The sequence below is a fragment of the Rhinolophus ferrumequinum genome, chromosome 10 (assembly GCF_004115265.2).
Source record: "Rhinolophus ferrumequinum isolate MPI-CBG mRhiFer1 chromosome 10, mRhiFer1_v1.p, whole genome shotgun sequence".
Taxonomy (NCBI): Eukaryota; Metazoa; Chordata; class Mammalia; order Chiroptera; family Rhinolophidae; genus Rhinolophus; species Rhinolophus ferrumequinum.
The window spans coordinates 54,689,423-54,704,240 of NC_046293.1; the positions used below are offsets into that span (position 1 = coordinate 54,689,423).

The 14,818-nt window shown below is 32.9% G+C and overlaps 2 protein-coding genes across 2 annotated transcripts; both read left to right on the plus strand.

Moving 5' to 3' along the window:
* The first annotated feature begins 753 nt into the window (after positions 1–753).
* Positions 754–1,686, plus strand: LOC117028821 (olfactory receptor 6C3-like). Its single transcript, XM_033117681.1, is given in 3 exon segments — positions 754–1,166; positions 1,168–1,409; positions 1,412–1,686. Coding segments are annotated over 3 exon segments (930 nt in total).
* Positions 1,687–10,308: 8,622 nt separating this feature from the next.
* On the plus strand, positions 10,309–11,265 carry LOC117028924 (olfactory receptor 6C6-like). Its single transcript, XM_033117762.1, has one exon. The coding sequence runs from the start codon at positions 10,309–10,311 to the stop codon at positions 11,263–11,265; it is 957 nt and encodes a 318-aa protein (XP_032973653.1).
* Positions 11,266–14,818: the final 3,553 nt, after the last annotated feature.

Genomic DNA, 14,818 nt, shown 5'->3' on the forward strand with positions numbered 1-14,818 from the left:
TTAAATAAAGTAATTAGGTTACTTCCTCTATTTTATAGTAAATACATATTACTATATAATAATAGAGAGTTTTCTCATATTATCTTGATAATCACTCCTATAAATATTAATATTAAAGATAAAATTAATATATAAACTAATTAAAAATAAAAATTCTATTTTATTTTCTAAAAAAATCATAAATTGATATCTTATATCATAAAAAGTATAATGGGTTGTTACTTTAAAAGGTCTTCTAAGTTTCACTTTTACCTTTTGATGGAATTAAGATCATTCATTTCTATTTTTAGGTGGTGTTAACTTCTAAAAAATACAGGACAGAAAAGAAAGAGCAATGAATATTTTGTATGCTTGTTTCAACAAAAATGTAAGATTTACATAAATTGGACAAAACAAGAAGTATTGATTTTATTTACCATCTCTCAGTGATATGATTTATTGTATGAAGCTTTCCCAAATTTTGATATAAAATAAGAGAACTAGTAAAGGAAGACTCACAAATATGCATTAAGACATAATTCAAACAAGATAGCAAAATAAAATCAGCATGGATTACAGAAAATGTTTTAGAATCAGTGATGATGATGTTAATCATGATGAATTATATCTTTCATCTCCTCCCTTTAATACTTTTTCCACCTAAATGTCTTTGAAACACTAAAGAGAGAGAGTGGGAGAGAGAGAGAGAGAGAGAGAGAGAGAGAGAGAGAGAGAGAGAGAGAGAGAGAGAGAGAGAGAGAGAGAGAGAGAGAAATGAACAGGAACCACACAGTGATCACAGAGTTTGTCCTCCTAGGTCTTTCTGATGATCCTGACCTTCAGATTGTGATTTTCCTCTTTTTATTTGTCACATATATATTAAGTGTCACTGGAAACCTGACTATCATCACCCTAACTTTGGTGGACTCCCATCTACAGACGCCTATGTATTTCTTCCTCCGAAACTTCTCTTTCTTAGAAATCTCATTTACAACTGTACGTATCCCTAGGTTTCAGGGGGCAATTATCACCAGGGATAAGATTATTTCCTATAATAACTGTGCAGCCCAACTATTTTTCTCTATTTTCATGGGGGTGACTGAATTTTACCTTCTCACTGCCGTGTCCTACGACCACTATGTTGCCATCTGCAAGCCCCTTCATTATACAACCATCATGAACAGGAAACTGCACCCTCCTCGTGCTGTGTGCCTGGCTGGGAGGGTTTCTGACCACTTTCCCACCCCTTATGCTTCTCCTGCATCTGGATTACTGTGCTTCCAATGTTATTGACCACTTTGCATGTGACTATTTTCCCCTTTTACAACTGTCTTGCTCAGATACATGTCTCCCAGAAGTAATCGGTTTTCACTTTGCTTTGCTAACTTTGCTACTCACTTTGGCATTACTGATTTCATCTTATATGTACATTACCAGGCCGTTTTCAGAATCCCATCTACCAGAGACAAAAAGGCTTTCTCCACTTGTTCCTCTCACATGATTGTCATTTCCATTTCTTATGGAAGCTGTATATTCATGTATGCTAATCCCTCTGCGAAAGAAAAGGCATCATTGATCAAAGGAGTAGCTATTCTCACTACCTCTGTAGCTCCCATGCTGAACCCCTTCATTTACACCCTGAGAAACCAGCAAGTAAAACAAGCCTTCAAAGACGTAATCCATAAAGTATTTATTTTTTACAAATAAATGAATTTTTATTTTGTCAAAAATAAAGGGCATTCTAAAAAAGGCAATTAAGTAAAATCTTGAAAATCCTAAACATCTATATTATGCTTGTTTTTCATAGTCTCTTCATATGCCACATTATAGTTAATTTAAAATTTTTCCATTTCTTCCACTTTCATTGGAGAAACCCAAGTTTCTCCAATACATTCTTAATTGACTTACTCAAAATTTTGTGAAGTTGACCTCTACTGAATTTTCTGGAAATGAAATGTATTTCTTTGAGATATTCTCTATAGTGCAATGTAAAAAGAGTTCTAAATCTGTTAATATCAGTCCCTAAAAATTATGTATATTATCACATTTGATATCAAATACAGAGTTTCAAAATAAGTGTGTAATTTCATGTGTATTTTCAAGATGACATTGATAATTCCTTTACATCTAGAGGATCTACATGTCTTGTATTATTGTATATTAAATACAGTCCTGTGAGGTTATATGTACTAGTGCACTGCACATTAAATGTAGAGATCTTTATACTTTGCAAAAGTTAGTGCATATTTTCAAGATAAATATTGATCATGATATTAAGCGTCATTTATCAAATTTCCATGTTGTCTATCATTTTTTAGACAATGTTTGCATTTTTAAAAATTCAGAATAGATGCAATAAAACTAAAACACACACTGCTACCCTGAACTCACTGAGCATCTTTATGACAGCAATTTTGAATTGTATGTTAGGTGTTCATTTTCCTCCCTTTTTAAAAAATTTTGTTTAATGGAGATTTGTTTTGTTTCTTTGACTTGGCCATTTTTGTCTGTTTCTTTATGTTCCTTGTAACTTTGTTTTGAAATCTATACTCTTGAAAAAACCACTTCCTCTCCCTTTTAAACTGAATTCGTACAGGGTAAGACCATTCACCATTAAGTCCACTTAGAGATTCTGGTGGTCTCTCAACAGTTTTCTGAGGATGTAGCTCCTCAGAATGTGTTCGGAGATTTCTAATTAGAAGATCTTGTCCATTTTTTAAAGATGACGCTTCTAATCTCTCGCGCTCTGTTTCTCTCTGCTGTAACTCAGGTACTTGAAGCAATAGTATGCCACCCACTCTTTTTCGTTCTCACCAGCTTCCAGGAATCTAAGGTATGTCAGGTCCCAGAAAGGCTCCAAGATGGGCTAGACAGGCACAGGTCCTCAGGCAGCCCCTGAAAAGCCCAAACCTTGGACACATGTTCTACCCTTCTTTTTTCCTCCCGAGGGAGGGGCCACTCAAGAGATTGGTCTTAATCTCTTAATCTCGTGTAAATGGGTCCTTGAAAACATCAAATTTTCCAAAAAATCCTTTTATAGTATCATAAAGCATACTTTCTTTAAATTAATACCTTCTAAATTAGTTGAATCTCACTTCGTGGCCTAAGATATGGTCAGAGTTTTATAAACATTTCTTGTACATTTGAGAAGTATATATAATGATAGTTGACTGCAGTGTTCTATGTAGGTCAACCAGGTCAAATTCATTAATCACATGATTTAAATCTTCTGTACTTTTACTGTGTGTATCATTACTGAGCTATTTATAATAAATCTCCTTATACAACTGTGGTATTATTTCTTTCTCTTTGGAATTACGTTGATTTTTTTTTTTTTTTTTTAATATTAACACTATGTTTTTATGCAGCCACAAGTTTGGAATTGTTATATCTTCTAGGTTAATGTAAATTTTTCATCATTATGAAAAACCACTAAGTCCTCTCTATCTGAAGTATACTTTTTCAGTAACATCAACATTAACTGATAAAGACATAGTTATAACAGCATTTAAAAAAAATATTGTTCACATGCATATCTTTTATCTGTCAATCATTCATTCTTAAGTGGATACTAGAATATTGTGCAGAACATCTGTAACCAGTACATATTTTTATTTCTTCATCAACTAATTGTTAAGTATTCCCAAAAAGGCCATATATATTGACAGAGGAAGAGTATGTAGTGCAGCAGAAATTTGTTTCAAAGGTGTCTGAGTCATCTGTTCATTAACCTTACTTGTGCCTTTTGGACGTGCTCATGTATCCTAAGTACTGTATCCCTCTGATGATGATAAATTGCCGCTGGGAATGAACAAAATTATAGCTCAGAGAGTCCAATAACACTCAGTTCATTATGGGAAGTCAAATCCAGTGGTCAATCGATATCCTATCGTTTGGCCTTTAATCTCTACTAGGACTCAATAGCAAACCAGAAAGGGTTCAAAAGAAGATTGTATATCTGCAATAGGTTGTTCCAGAATCATAGTTTGTGCTATGAATTTCCACTTGTGGCAAAACAGTAATGCCCTATAGCATCTTTATTTGTAACTACTACTTCAAATAGCATTAGAATTTCTTGGTCATTTGGCCCGAGTGGAACAGCACTAAAATAAATTAAATTTCATATGGAAAAACAAGCATGCAGTAATAATTAGGAAATCTTGGGAAATGAGCAACATGAGAAGATTACTAACCATCTTCTAGGTTATTGAATTTGATGGTATATAGTCCTTCACAGTATTCTTGGATGATCCTTTGTATTTCTGTGGCATCCGAGGTAACTTCTCTTTCATTTCTGATTTTGTTTATTTGTGTCTTTTCTCTTTTTATCTTAGTGAGTCTAGCCATGAGGTTGTCAATTTTATGAATCTTTTCAAGGAACCAGATCTTTGCTGCATTAATTTTTTTTCTATTGTCTCTTTGTTCTCTATTTCACTTAGTTCTGCTCTGATTTTTATTATTTCCTTCCTTCTGCTAGACTTGGGTTTCGTTTGTTCTTTTTCTAGTTCTTAAGGTGTTATGTAAGGTGATTTATCTGGGATTTTTCTTCTTTTTTGAGATAGTCCTGTAATGATATAAATTTCCGTCTTTAAACTGCTTTCACTGCATCCCAAAAATTTTGGTAAGATGTGTTTTCATTTTCAGTTGTTTCTATGTATCTTTTGGTCTCTCCTCTTATTTCCTCTTTGACCCAGTCATTTTTTAAAAATATGTTGTTTAATCTCCACATATTTGTGTTTTCTCCTGCTTTCTTTTTGCAGTTGATATCCAATTTCAAAGACTTGTGTTCAGAGAATATGCTTGGTATGATTTCAATCTTCTTAAATTTGATGAAGCTAATTTTATGTCCCAACATGTGGTTTATCCTTGAGAAAGTTCAGAGTGCACTAGAAAATGTGTATACTCTGATGTTCTAGGTGAAAGGCTCTGTTAATGTCAATGATGTTCATTTGGTCTATTGTGTCATTGAAGGCTGATATTTCCTTATTGATTTTCTGTTTGGATGACCTATCCATAGCTGTCAATGGCGTATTTAGGTCCCCTACTATAATCTGTTTTTGTCAGTTTCTCCCTTATGTTCTCTTAGTAGTTGTTTTGTATATTTTGGTGCTCCCTAATTGGGAGCATATATATTGTTGACTGTTATGTCTTCTTTTTGTATTGTCCCCTTTATCATTATGAAATGCCTATCTTAGTCTCATTCCCTTTTTTATCTTGAAGTCTGTTTTGTCAGATATAAGTATAGCTTCACTCGCTTTTCTCTGAATTCCATTTGCTTGGAGTATTGCTTTCTACCTTTTTGTTTTGAGTCTAAATTTGTCTTTATAGCTGAGATGTGTCTCTGGAGGCAGCATATGTTTGGGTTTTGTTTCTTGATCTAATCGGCTACTCTGTGTCATTTTATTGATGAGTTGAGTCCATTTACATTTAGGGTGATTATTGACATGAGAATTTTCTGTAGCCATTTTGTGTTTTGTATTCTGGTATTTTGGTGTCTTCATTGTTTCTTTGCCTTGTGTTTCTGTTTGTTATTTTAATTTGGTGTTATTCTATGATATTTTGGCTTATGTTTCATCTTTTTTTTAAGTTATGTGTCTCAGTTCTGGAATTTTGTGAGTAGTTACCATTAAGTTTATGTAAAACAAAGTTTCACATGTACCATAGTCCTTTTTCTTCAGTATGCTTCTTATTTCCATTCCCCTTTGCAAATTCTTAAGCAAGCATTATTATACCAAAAACGAACAAAAACATTAGAAGAAAATAAAACTACCGAAAATACTCGTCATGAATACAGATACAGAAATTCTTTAAAACTCTATCAAATTGCTTCTAATAATATAAGAATGATAATAAATCATGACTGAGTGTGATTTATCTCTGAAATACATTATTGTTTTAACTTTAGAATACAATTGATATAATTGACTGTTAACAAATTGAAAATTAATTGAAACGTAAACAGATGAGTTTTTTTTTTATAATATTCAATATTAATTGCTGTGAAAACCTTTGAGAATACTAAGGATAGAAGAAAACTCCTTCAACTCAATGAAGGGCATCTAGCATTAACCCACAGCTAAGGGTACTTAAGTTAAAAAAAAAATGCTTTCTCCCCAAGATCAAGAAAAATAAATGAGGATGTTCACTCTTTTCACTTCTGTTCAACATTAAACTCGAAGTTGTAGCCACTGCAATTAGTCTAAAAAAAGAAAAAGCATTTAGATTGGAAAATTAAAAATAAATTGTCTATTCACAGATAACATGAGAAATAACAAGGATTAACATCAAATTGAAAAAATCAAGTGAAAGCTATAAATATGTTACTATAATTAGTAAATGAGTTGATAAAATTTGTGGAATACAAAATAAATGCAAAATGAGTCCTATTCCTATATACTATAAATTAAAGTAGAGAATTAAAATGTTTCAAAAATGCAATTTTCAATTATAAAACTTGAAATACTTAGGGATCCATCTGACAAAAATTTCCAGGACATTTACACTGAAAACTACACAACACTGCTGAGAGAAATTAAGAATACCTACAATAAATTGAAGAGATAAAATATGTTCATGGGTCAAATATAGTGTTCATAGGTCAGATTCCATATTTCTCAAATGTCAGTTGTCCTGAAATTGATCTATAGATTCAATGCAATCTCAAACAAAACCCCTGAAGATGCCTGTGTGTGTGTGTGTGTGTGTGTGTGTGTGTGTGTGTGTAAATTGTCAAGCTGATTCTTAAATTCGTATAGATACACAAAGGACCTAGAATCAGCAAAACAGCTTTAGAAAAGAACTGTATCAGAGGACTAACACTACCTCATTTTAATATTTTTTTATAAAGCTACAGTAATCAATGCAATGTGGCATTTTCCTAAAGTAAATAAATTGATCAGTAGAACAGAATAGAGTCCAGAAATAGGTAACACCTGTATATATATCTGATTTTCTAACAAAGGTTCAAATCAGTTGAGAAACTATGGGTTTTCCCCCCAGAAGTTAATCTGATGTTACGTTTATCATATAAAAGCAGTGTTTGGGCTGCCATTCAACTTTGTGAATTCTGCTAGTACACCTGAAGCTTTCTTAAGAATGGATGGCTATAAGCAATTTCTTTATATTTAAATACCAATAGCAAGTCTTTTAAATTTTTCTTTTGAAGACTTTTCAGGGGGTCATGACAAAATCGTGGGGGACTTTGTTTAATAATAATTTTAGCTGGGTTTCTGATATAATATATGTAACCAATCCCTTTTACTCATTTTGAGCATATTCTTTTATATCAATACAGTTCAAATGTTTCAGTTATTTAAGTTCTCCTGACTAGGCCTTCATGTCATAAACTAAATGTGCCACCATACGTTTTTCCCCCCCATATTAATACAAAACAAAACAAAACACCATCTTAAAATTAAAAAAAAAAAAAACTCAGACAATATTCTAATAACATACAATTAAAACCCTCATTTTAATATTGAATCTATTTGCCACATTGAAGTTTGCTGCGAGCTTATTATTATTATTATTATTATTACTGTTATTACTATTATTTTAGTAATCGCAAGAGAAAATTTCTTATTGGAGAAAACTTGACCAACAGGTTTCTCCATAGTCCCCTTGGGAGAATAAAACAATCAATGTTTTTGTTGCATATTCCCCAGATTGAAAAAAGAAAAAAACTGAGTGGAAGTTTGTTTGGCACATAAATAGCATTTCCTTAATACTAGTCTTTCGGGAAATATTTTACCTATCTTCTTTGTTTGCTGATTTCAGTAGACTCCCTTGTGTCTTTATTGAGCCAAAAGATAAAAATTTAGCTGTGTTAGAATCATGGGATTTGTTCAATTTCTGTACTTAAATATTGTATTTCTTCCTAGATTTTGATCTTGGTATAACATTTCCAGTTAAAGGTTAAGGTAAATTTTCTGAAATTTAACCAGAATGGAAAGGATGAGAGAGGTACATCAATGTTCTTTAGTATCTGAGTACTGAGATGTGTAGTGAATATGAACTTAAGTGAAAAATGGGAAATATTACAAAAATAAATAAAACACATTTCACCTTTTATTTGAATCCTTCTGAAGAAAACATTGTTTTTTAAAGTATCCTTTTAATAATTGAATAATATCCTGAAATAATCATCACTCATAATCTGTTAGTCCATATATTCTACTGTATATCATAACAAAAAAAGAAATCCCAATATGCCCATGTAAGGTAAGTCACATTTTTAGTTTAACTTGTCTTTTTTTGAGTTAGAAGTTAGGGAAATATCTTGGAAATACAAGAGAATTAAGTTTGTCTTTAAATTGTCTTATTTGTAAGTGAATGAACTAATCAGAAATTGTTTGGGAGACAATGAGGAAAAACTGAGGGTTGCTAGATGGGCGGGGGGAGTGGGGGGTGGGGGGGAGGGTGAGGGGATTGGAGGGCAGTCGGTGACCACAGGATGGCCACGGGGTTTGAAAATTAATCTGGGGAACGTAATTTGGTGGTTACCAGAGCGTAAGGGGGTTGGGGGGTGGGGGATGAGGGTGAGGGGGATCAAATGTATGGTGATGGAAGGGGAGCTGACTCTGGATGGTGAACACACAGTGAGATTTATGGATGATGTGATACAGAATTGCACAACTGAAATCTATGTAATTCTACTAACAATTGTCACCCCAATAAATTAAAAAATAAATAATAAATAAAAAAAAAATTGTCTTATTTGATCTATTCCTTTGATGGAGAAGTAAAAATTCCTATATAATTTTACTATGAATATATGTATAACATAATAAAATGTATCTTTTCATATATAAATGACAAATCATTTTATTTATTTAACTCTATGAACTTGTAATTGCATTGGATGCATCATGGATGAAAAAAATAGAGAGCAGTTATTATTTTTTTATAACAGTTAGCTGCTGTTAATTTTTTTCATCTTGGGGAAATTTAACAAAACAGTTATACCCAGTTCAAGGTTAAAGAGAATTAGTGTGTTTAGGAAAACTCAGAACATTATGAAAAATAGGAAACAATGATGAAATAATGATTTTACTAGTTATAGTTAGTCTACCAAGTCATAAAATTCCACAGATAATGAATACAACTGTAGATTTATATTTTAATGGAAGGAAAGTGATTAATGGAAAAAACTCAAGGGACAATCAAATAGAAATATTTTTATGTTGGAATGCAAGGACTAACATTATTCATGAAGAATAAACAGATTAAAACTGGTGACAAGCATTCAGATGTGTTTAAGACAAATATTCTAGGAATTCAGTAGCTATAAAAACTACATGTGTGAATAAAATAATATCAGGTTATCTAGAAAAGTAGAGGAATATATCTGAATAAACTTAATTGAAAAGAAAAGGAAAATACTTATGTGGCATTTCACTTTGTCTATCATAGCTTATATTTTTAAGAATGGGGGAAAAGAAAGCCTTTTGAATATCATCTAGAAATTCTGAAAATTGGCTAAGAAAAAGAAGTCTTGCTTTACTACAAAGAATATAATTAGCAAAAAAAACAAATACAGTTAGTAACTGTAAAATACTGCTTAGCACTAGTCAGTGACAAGAATTGTGCTTAAAAGCATTTTATACTCAAATGAAGAGATACAGCTTCTTAATGTGATCTTAATATAATCTACACAACCATAAAGAAAGTAATATGAGACTATTATACACTGAGTAAATTTTAAAAAAAAGATTAAAATGTAAGAAGACTACTTTTAATTTTTCTGTTTGTTTCATTTCCTAAGTCATTCAGATTTGAGGCATTGTTAATGATTGATTTACTTAGAACTTTCTAAGTTGATTCTAAAGGCCACTGACAAAGTATATGAATAGGCAAGTGGAGGGAGTTAAAAAAAGAAACTGAAAGAAAATGATAGAAAAAATGCAATAAAGGACATATTAAATACAACGATGATGAATAAATGGAATAAAAACTACTTGAGATATTTGCTAAATTCAGAAAAATAGAAAATATGAGCTATTTAAATAGTCTGTTAGAGTAAAGTCTTTGAGAGATGGGTTATAGATCAACACTAAATTGTGAAGCTAAATTTCAAATGACTCATAAGCCCCCTATTAAGTGGTAAGTATGCCTTATTTCAATCTTGTCACAGGAAGAAACTCAGCATTTTTATAAAGATGACTAACATTAGAGGACATGTTCGTTTTGATGACCTCAAAGTAGATTTGTGAAAATATTTGCACATAGATAAGTTTTTGAATAAGGAACATTTTATGGCTGAGAATAAAGAATAATATTTGTTTAACTATGATAATTTTGTTTTCTCTAGCTTTGATACGAAAAAAAGAAATGAATAATTCAATGGAAATAGAGTTTATTTTGCTTGGATTGACAGATGATCCTCTGTTGCAAATTGTGATTTTCCTGTTTCTATTTGTCAACTACATCTTGAGCCTGATGGGAAACTTAATTATCATCCTCCTCACTCTGCTGGACCCCCATCTCAAGACTCCAATGTATTTCTTCCTCCGAAATTTCTCCTTCTTAGAAGTTTCATTTACAACCGTCTGCATTCCACGATTCTTGATAAGCATTCTGACTGGAGATAAAACAATTTCCTACAATGGCTGTATAACTCAGTTATTCTTTTTTCTTTTATTAGGAGTTACAGAATTTTACCTTCTGGCTGCCATGTCCTATGACCGCTATGTTGCCATCTGCAAACCGCTGCATTACCCGATCATTATGAACAGCAAAGTGTGCTCTCAGCTTGTACTCAGCTCTTGGTTAACTGCATTCCTAATTACCTTTCCTCCATTGGTCTTGGGACTCAAGCTGGAGTTCTGTGCTTCAAAAACTATCGATCACTTCCTCTGTGACACTTCCCCTTTCCTGCAGATCTCTTGCACAGATACACAGTTCATAGAATTGATGGCTTTTGTCTTAGCTGTTGTGACACTTGTAGTCACTTTGTTGTTAGTGGTCCTCTCCTACACATACATCATCAAAACCATTCTAAAATTCCCTTCTGTTCAACAACGAACAAAGGCCTTTTCCACATGTTCCTCTCACATGGTTGTTGTCGCTATTACATATGGGAGTTGCATCTTTATGTATATGAAACCATCAGCAAAGGAAAGGGTGACTTTAACTAAAGGTGTAGCTGTGCTCAATACCTCTATTGCACCTTTACTAAACCCCTTCATTTACACCCTAAGAAACCAGCAGGTGAAAGCAGCTCTCAAGGGTATGCTGCACAGGTTTTGTTATTTTGAAAACAGTGAGACAAAATTGGGATGTAAGTAATATGTTGTTGAAACATGAATAGGAAAATTGAAAACAATTTTCAGTTTATTCGTTCATATCTATGCCATTTCTCCTCTCCACTATTTATATCGTATTAGGCTTACTAAGTCTTCCTGATCTCTGTGCTTCCCTCTGTTCTTCTTATTGAGTAGATCTTTTTACTCTTTAGTAGTAAACTGCCTTCTTCAATCCAGAATATTAAATTCCTTCTTTGACTAGAAATATCTCTTCCCATAAATGATACCTTCATGTACAGAATGCTTTCAGAAAATGAACCTTGCTAGATGTACTTAGTTAATTATTTCAAATATGTGTGATAATTGTTAAGCATTGCATCTGCTCCTAAGTATTTTGTCTGCTAAAACTGTTAGAGACAAACTCCAAACCTGATAATTATTATGTCATGTAATTGCACTTGTGATGAAAAAGAGAGAGAAATTAAATAATTTTAAAGTTCAAAGTAGACTTGCAAAAAAAAAATAATTTATGCTGAAACTTGAAAGATGAATAAGGAAATAAAAGTTTCAAAGGTTCTGTAATCAGAAATATAAAATATGAAAAGGAACTGAGATTATAATAAGTTTCAACTTGAGAGTTACAATGATTATGTATATGGTATTTGTAAACATTATTAGTTAATGTTTTGTGTAGAAATAATTGAACTCCAGGCTTTGGAGTTCAATTTCTTATATTGCATTATAGTATTTGGCCTACAAATGATAGTAACCCATGAAAGAAATTCAGGTATTACATAATTTATTTACAGATAGGTTTGGGATCTTTTGATATATTTTAAATTATATGTAAATTTAAAATGCCTGATCCATTCTGGTTGTGTCAGTTTAATCAAAGTTATTAAGTATACCTCACATAAAAGTGCATATGATTATTTTAAATGAATGGATTTGAACAAATATTGATATCCGCATAATAATAAAGGCAGAGAACATTTACATTATACTAAATATTTCCCTTTACCTCTTCCCAGTCGTCCCCTTTTCCTCATGCCTGCCACTGGATCCAGGTATCTAGTCTTGTCCTTTTGGTCACTATAAATTAATTTTGCTGTTTCTGAATTTTTTACAAAACAAACCACAAAGAATTCCCTTTGAACAACATCTTCCCATTTTTCCACCCTCTAGTCCCTGGTAATTTTCTTTTCTTTTTTTTTATTTAAAAAAAACTTTTGATTCCGTTTCTTTAATGTTACAGAATATTCGGGTTTGCTATTTCTCCTTGAGACTGTTTTTTTTTAAAAGATTTTTATTATTATTATTGGGGAAGGGGAACAGGACTTTATTGGGGAACAGTGTGTACTTCCAGGACTGTTTTTTCCAAGTCAAGTTGTCCTTTCAATCTTAGTTGTGGAGGGTGCCGTTCAGCTTCAAGTTGTTGTCCTTTCAGGGGTCGCAGCCCACCATCCCTTGTGGGAGTCGAACCGGCAACCTCACGGTTCAGAGCCCACTGGCCCATGTGGGAATCCAACCGGTAGCCTTCGGAGTTAGGAGCACAGAGCTCCAACCGCCTGAGCCACCAGGCCAGCCCCCTGGTAATTTTCAATTTGTATATTTGATCCCATGATCAACACAGGATCATAAAAATGAATTTATCACCTATCATGTATACATTTAATATATTATTACAATATCACATTATCATTAGCTATCAATGCAGTATAAAAACTGAGTGGTAGAGTAAAGGAATTGAACATAAACTAAGACTTAAAACAGTTCTGTCATGAGCAAGAAGAGTATTTTCCCTCCTTTTTAAAATATAAAATCAGAGAATGAACAAACAGTGATTTCATAGCTCAACATGAAATTTAAATCAGTTTTATGCACACACTTGAAAGTTTTAGAAATGTGACAATGACAATGATGAAGAAGATGAAGATGCTGATAAAATGAAGGTAAGTTTGTGGTCCTGGCAATGGAAGTCTTATGTCACCGTCTACGTGGTCTGAGAAAAGTTACCTCAGATCATTGGATTGACTCTCCTCAGAGATAAAACGAATCCATATACATGAACACATGAAAATCAAATGATGCTGCACTTTTACAATATAAAGATATAATCCAGACCTTCATAAAATGGAGACGAGATCTGTATACAAATCAGGCTGTTTCAGACATTCTGAAAAAACTATCTCATCTTGTTGAAATCTGCTCTCTCTTCCTTTCCCTGCTCCCCCGGATCTCTCTCTCTCTCTCTCTCTCTCTCTCTCTCTCTCTCTCTCTCTCTCTCTCTCTCTCTCTCCCTCTCTCCCAGCCCCTTCTCTCTCGCCATTCTCCTTTTATCCAGAGGCACGATTATCACCATGTAATAAAATTAAAATTTGGGAGCAAATTATTTTTCTAGAGGAAATGGGAGAATTATTTAATTTAAATGCAAAATTTAATCCTTAGAATTGCTGTAACTGGGGAGTTAAGTGGCTCAGGTCAAAGTAACAATTAATCTGTATCTCATGCACTTGTACTTTCTTTCCACTTGAAACGTACTCCTAGGAGGTCCAGTTGAAAATGTAAAGTAGGAGTAAGCCTTCCAATGACGTGAGGATATAAGTCTCCTAAACAATTTAGGAAACATTCCTTGATAAAGTTACTGGGAAAGTGGGTGGAAGAAGTTCCAAGGCATGAGATAGGAAGACATCAGCACTCCTGTGTCGCATTCTAAACAGAGTGAGGGTTCTGTCTTGTGGAGAAAACTTGCAATATCTGGAAATGGAGAGGCAGGCAGCTCTGATTACTATATTGCTCAACAAAATATTAAAGACCAATAAACTAGAACAGTTAAGTTCCTGGTTGAAAACCTATGGCTACTCCCATAGCTCAGATGAAGTACAATACGTATTACTTTTCCTTGCTTTGGCCTTTTGAGAAGAAATTTACTTACAGGTGACTATACACACACATATGTACAGGCAAGTATTTCCAAGGTGGTTGTTTTTTTATCCACATAGGTGTTCATTTTATTATATATTATGTTTGTTATTATTTATGTGTTTTATTATTTATTAATTGTAACATTTATTATGTTAAAACTGGACCCCAGGATTCCGACTTCTGAGGGGAATAGAGGGCACGTGAGGACGAGGAATTGTGGGAGGTTAAGGGGAAAACATGGTAATACACACATCATCTCCCTATGATGTAAGGGACTTCTAAAGTATTTTTAAACAATTAGAACCTTAGCCGTACTCTAATACCTATCAAGTAAGCATGCAGCAAGTAATAAATCTAACAACTAAATGATGAAAGCATTTTTTTCTTTGTTCAACTTGATTCCTCATTTAATTGAGAAATATGATCATTTCTGGATAACTATACTTTTTTTCTTTTTAATTAAAGTTTATTGGGGTGACAATTGTTAGTAAAGTTACATAGGTTTCAGGTGTACAATTCTGTAATACATCATCTATATCTCACATTGTGTGTTCACCACCCAGAGTCAGTTTTCCTTCCATCACCATATGTTTGATCCCTTTTACACTCATCTATACATTTTTTTTTGAAATTTCTCTGTGGCCTAAAACTTTTATGAGGTGATGATAAAA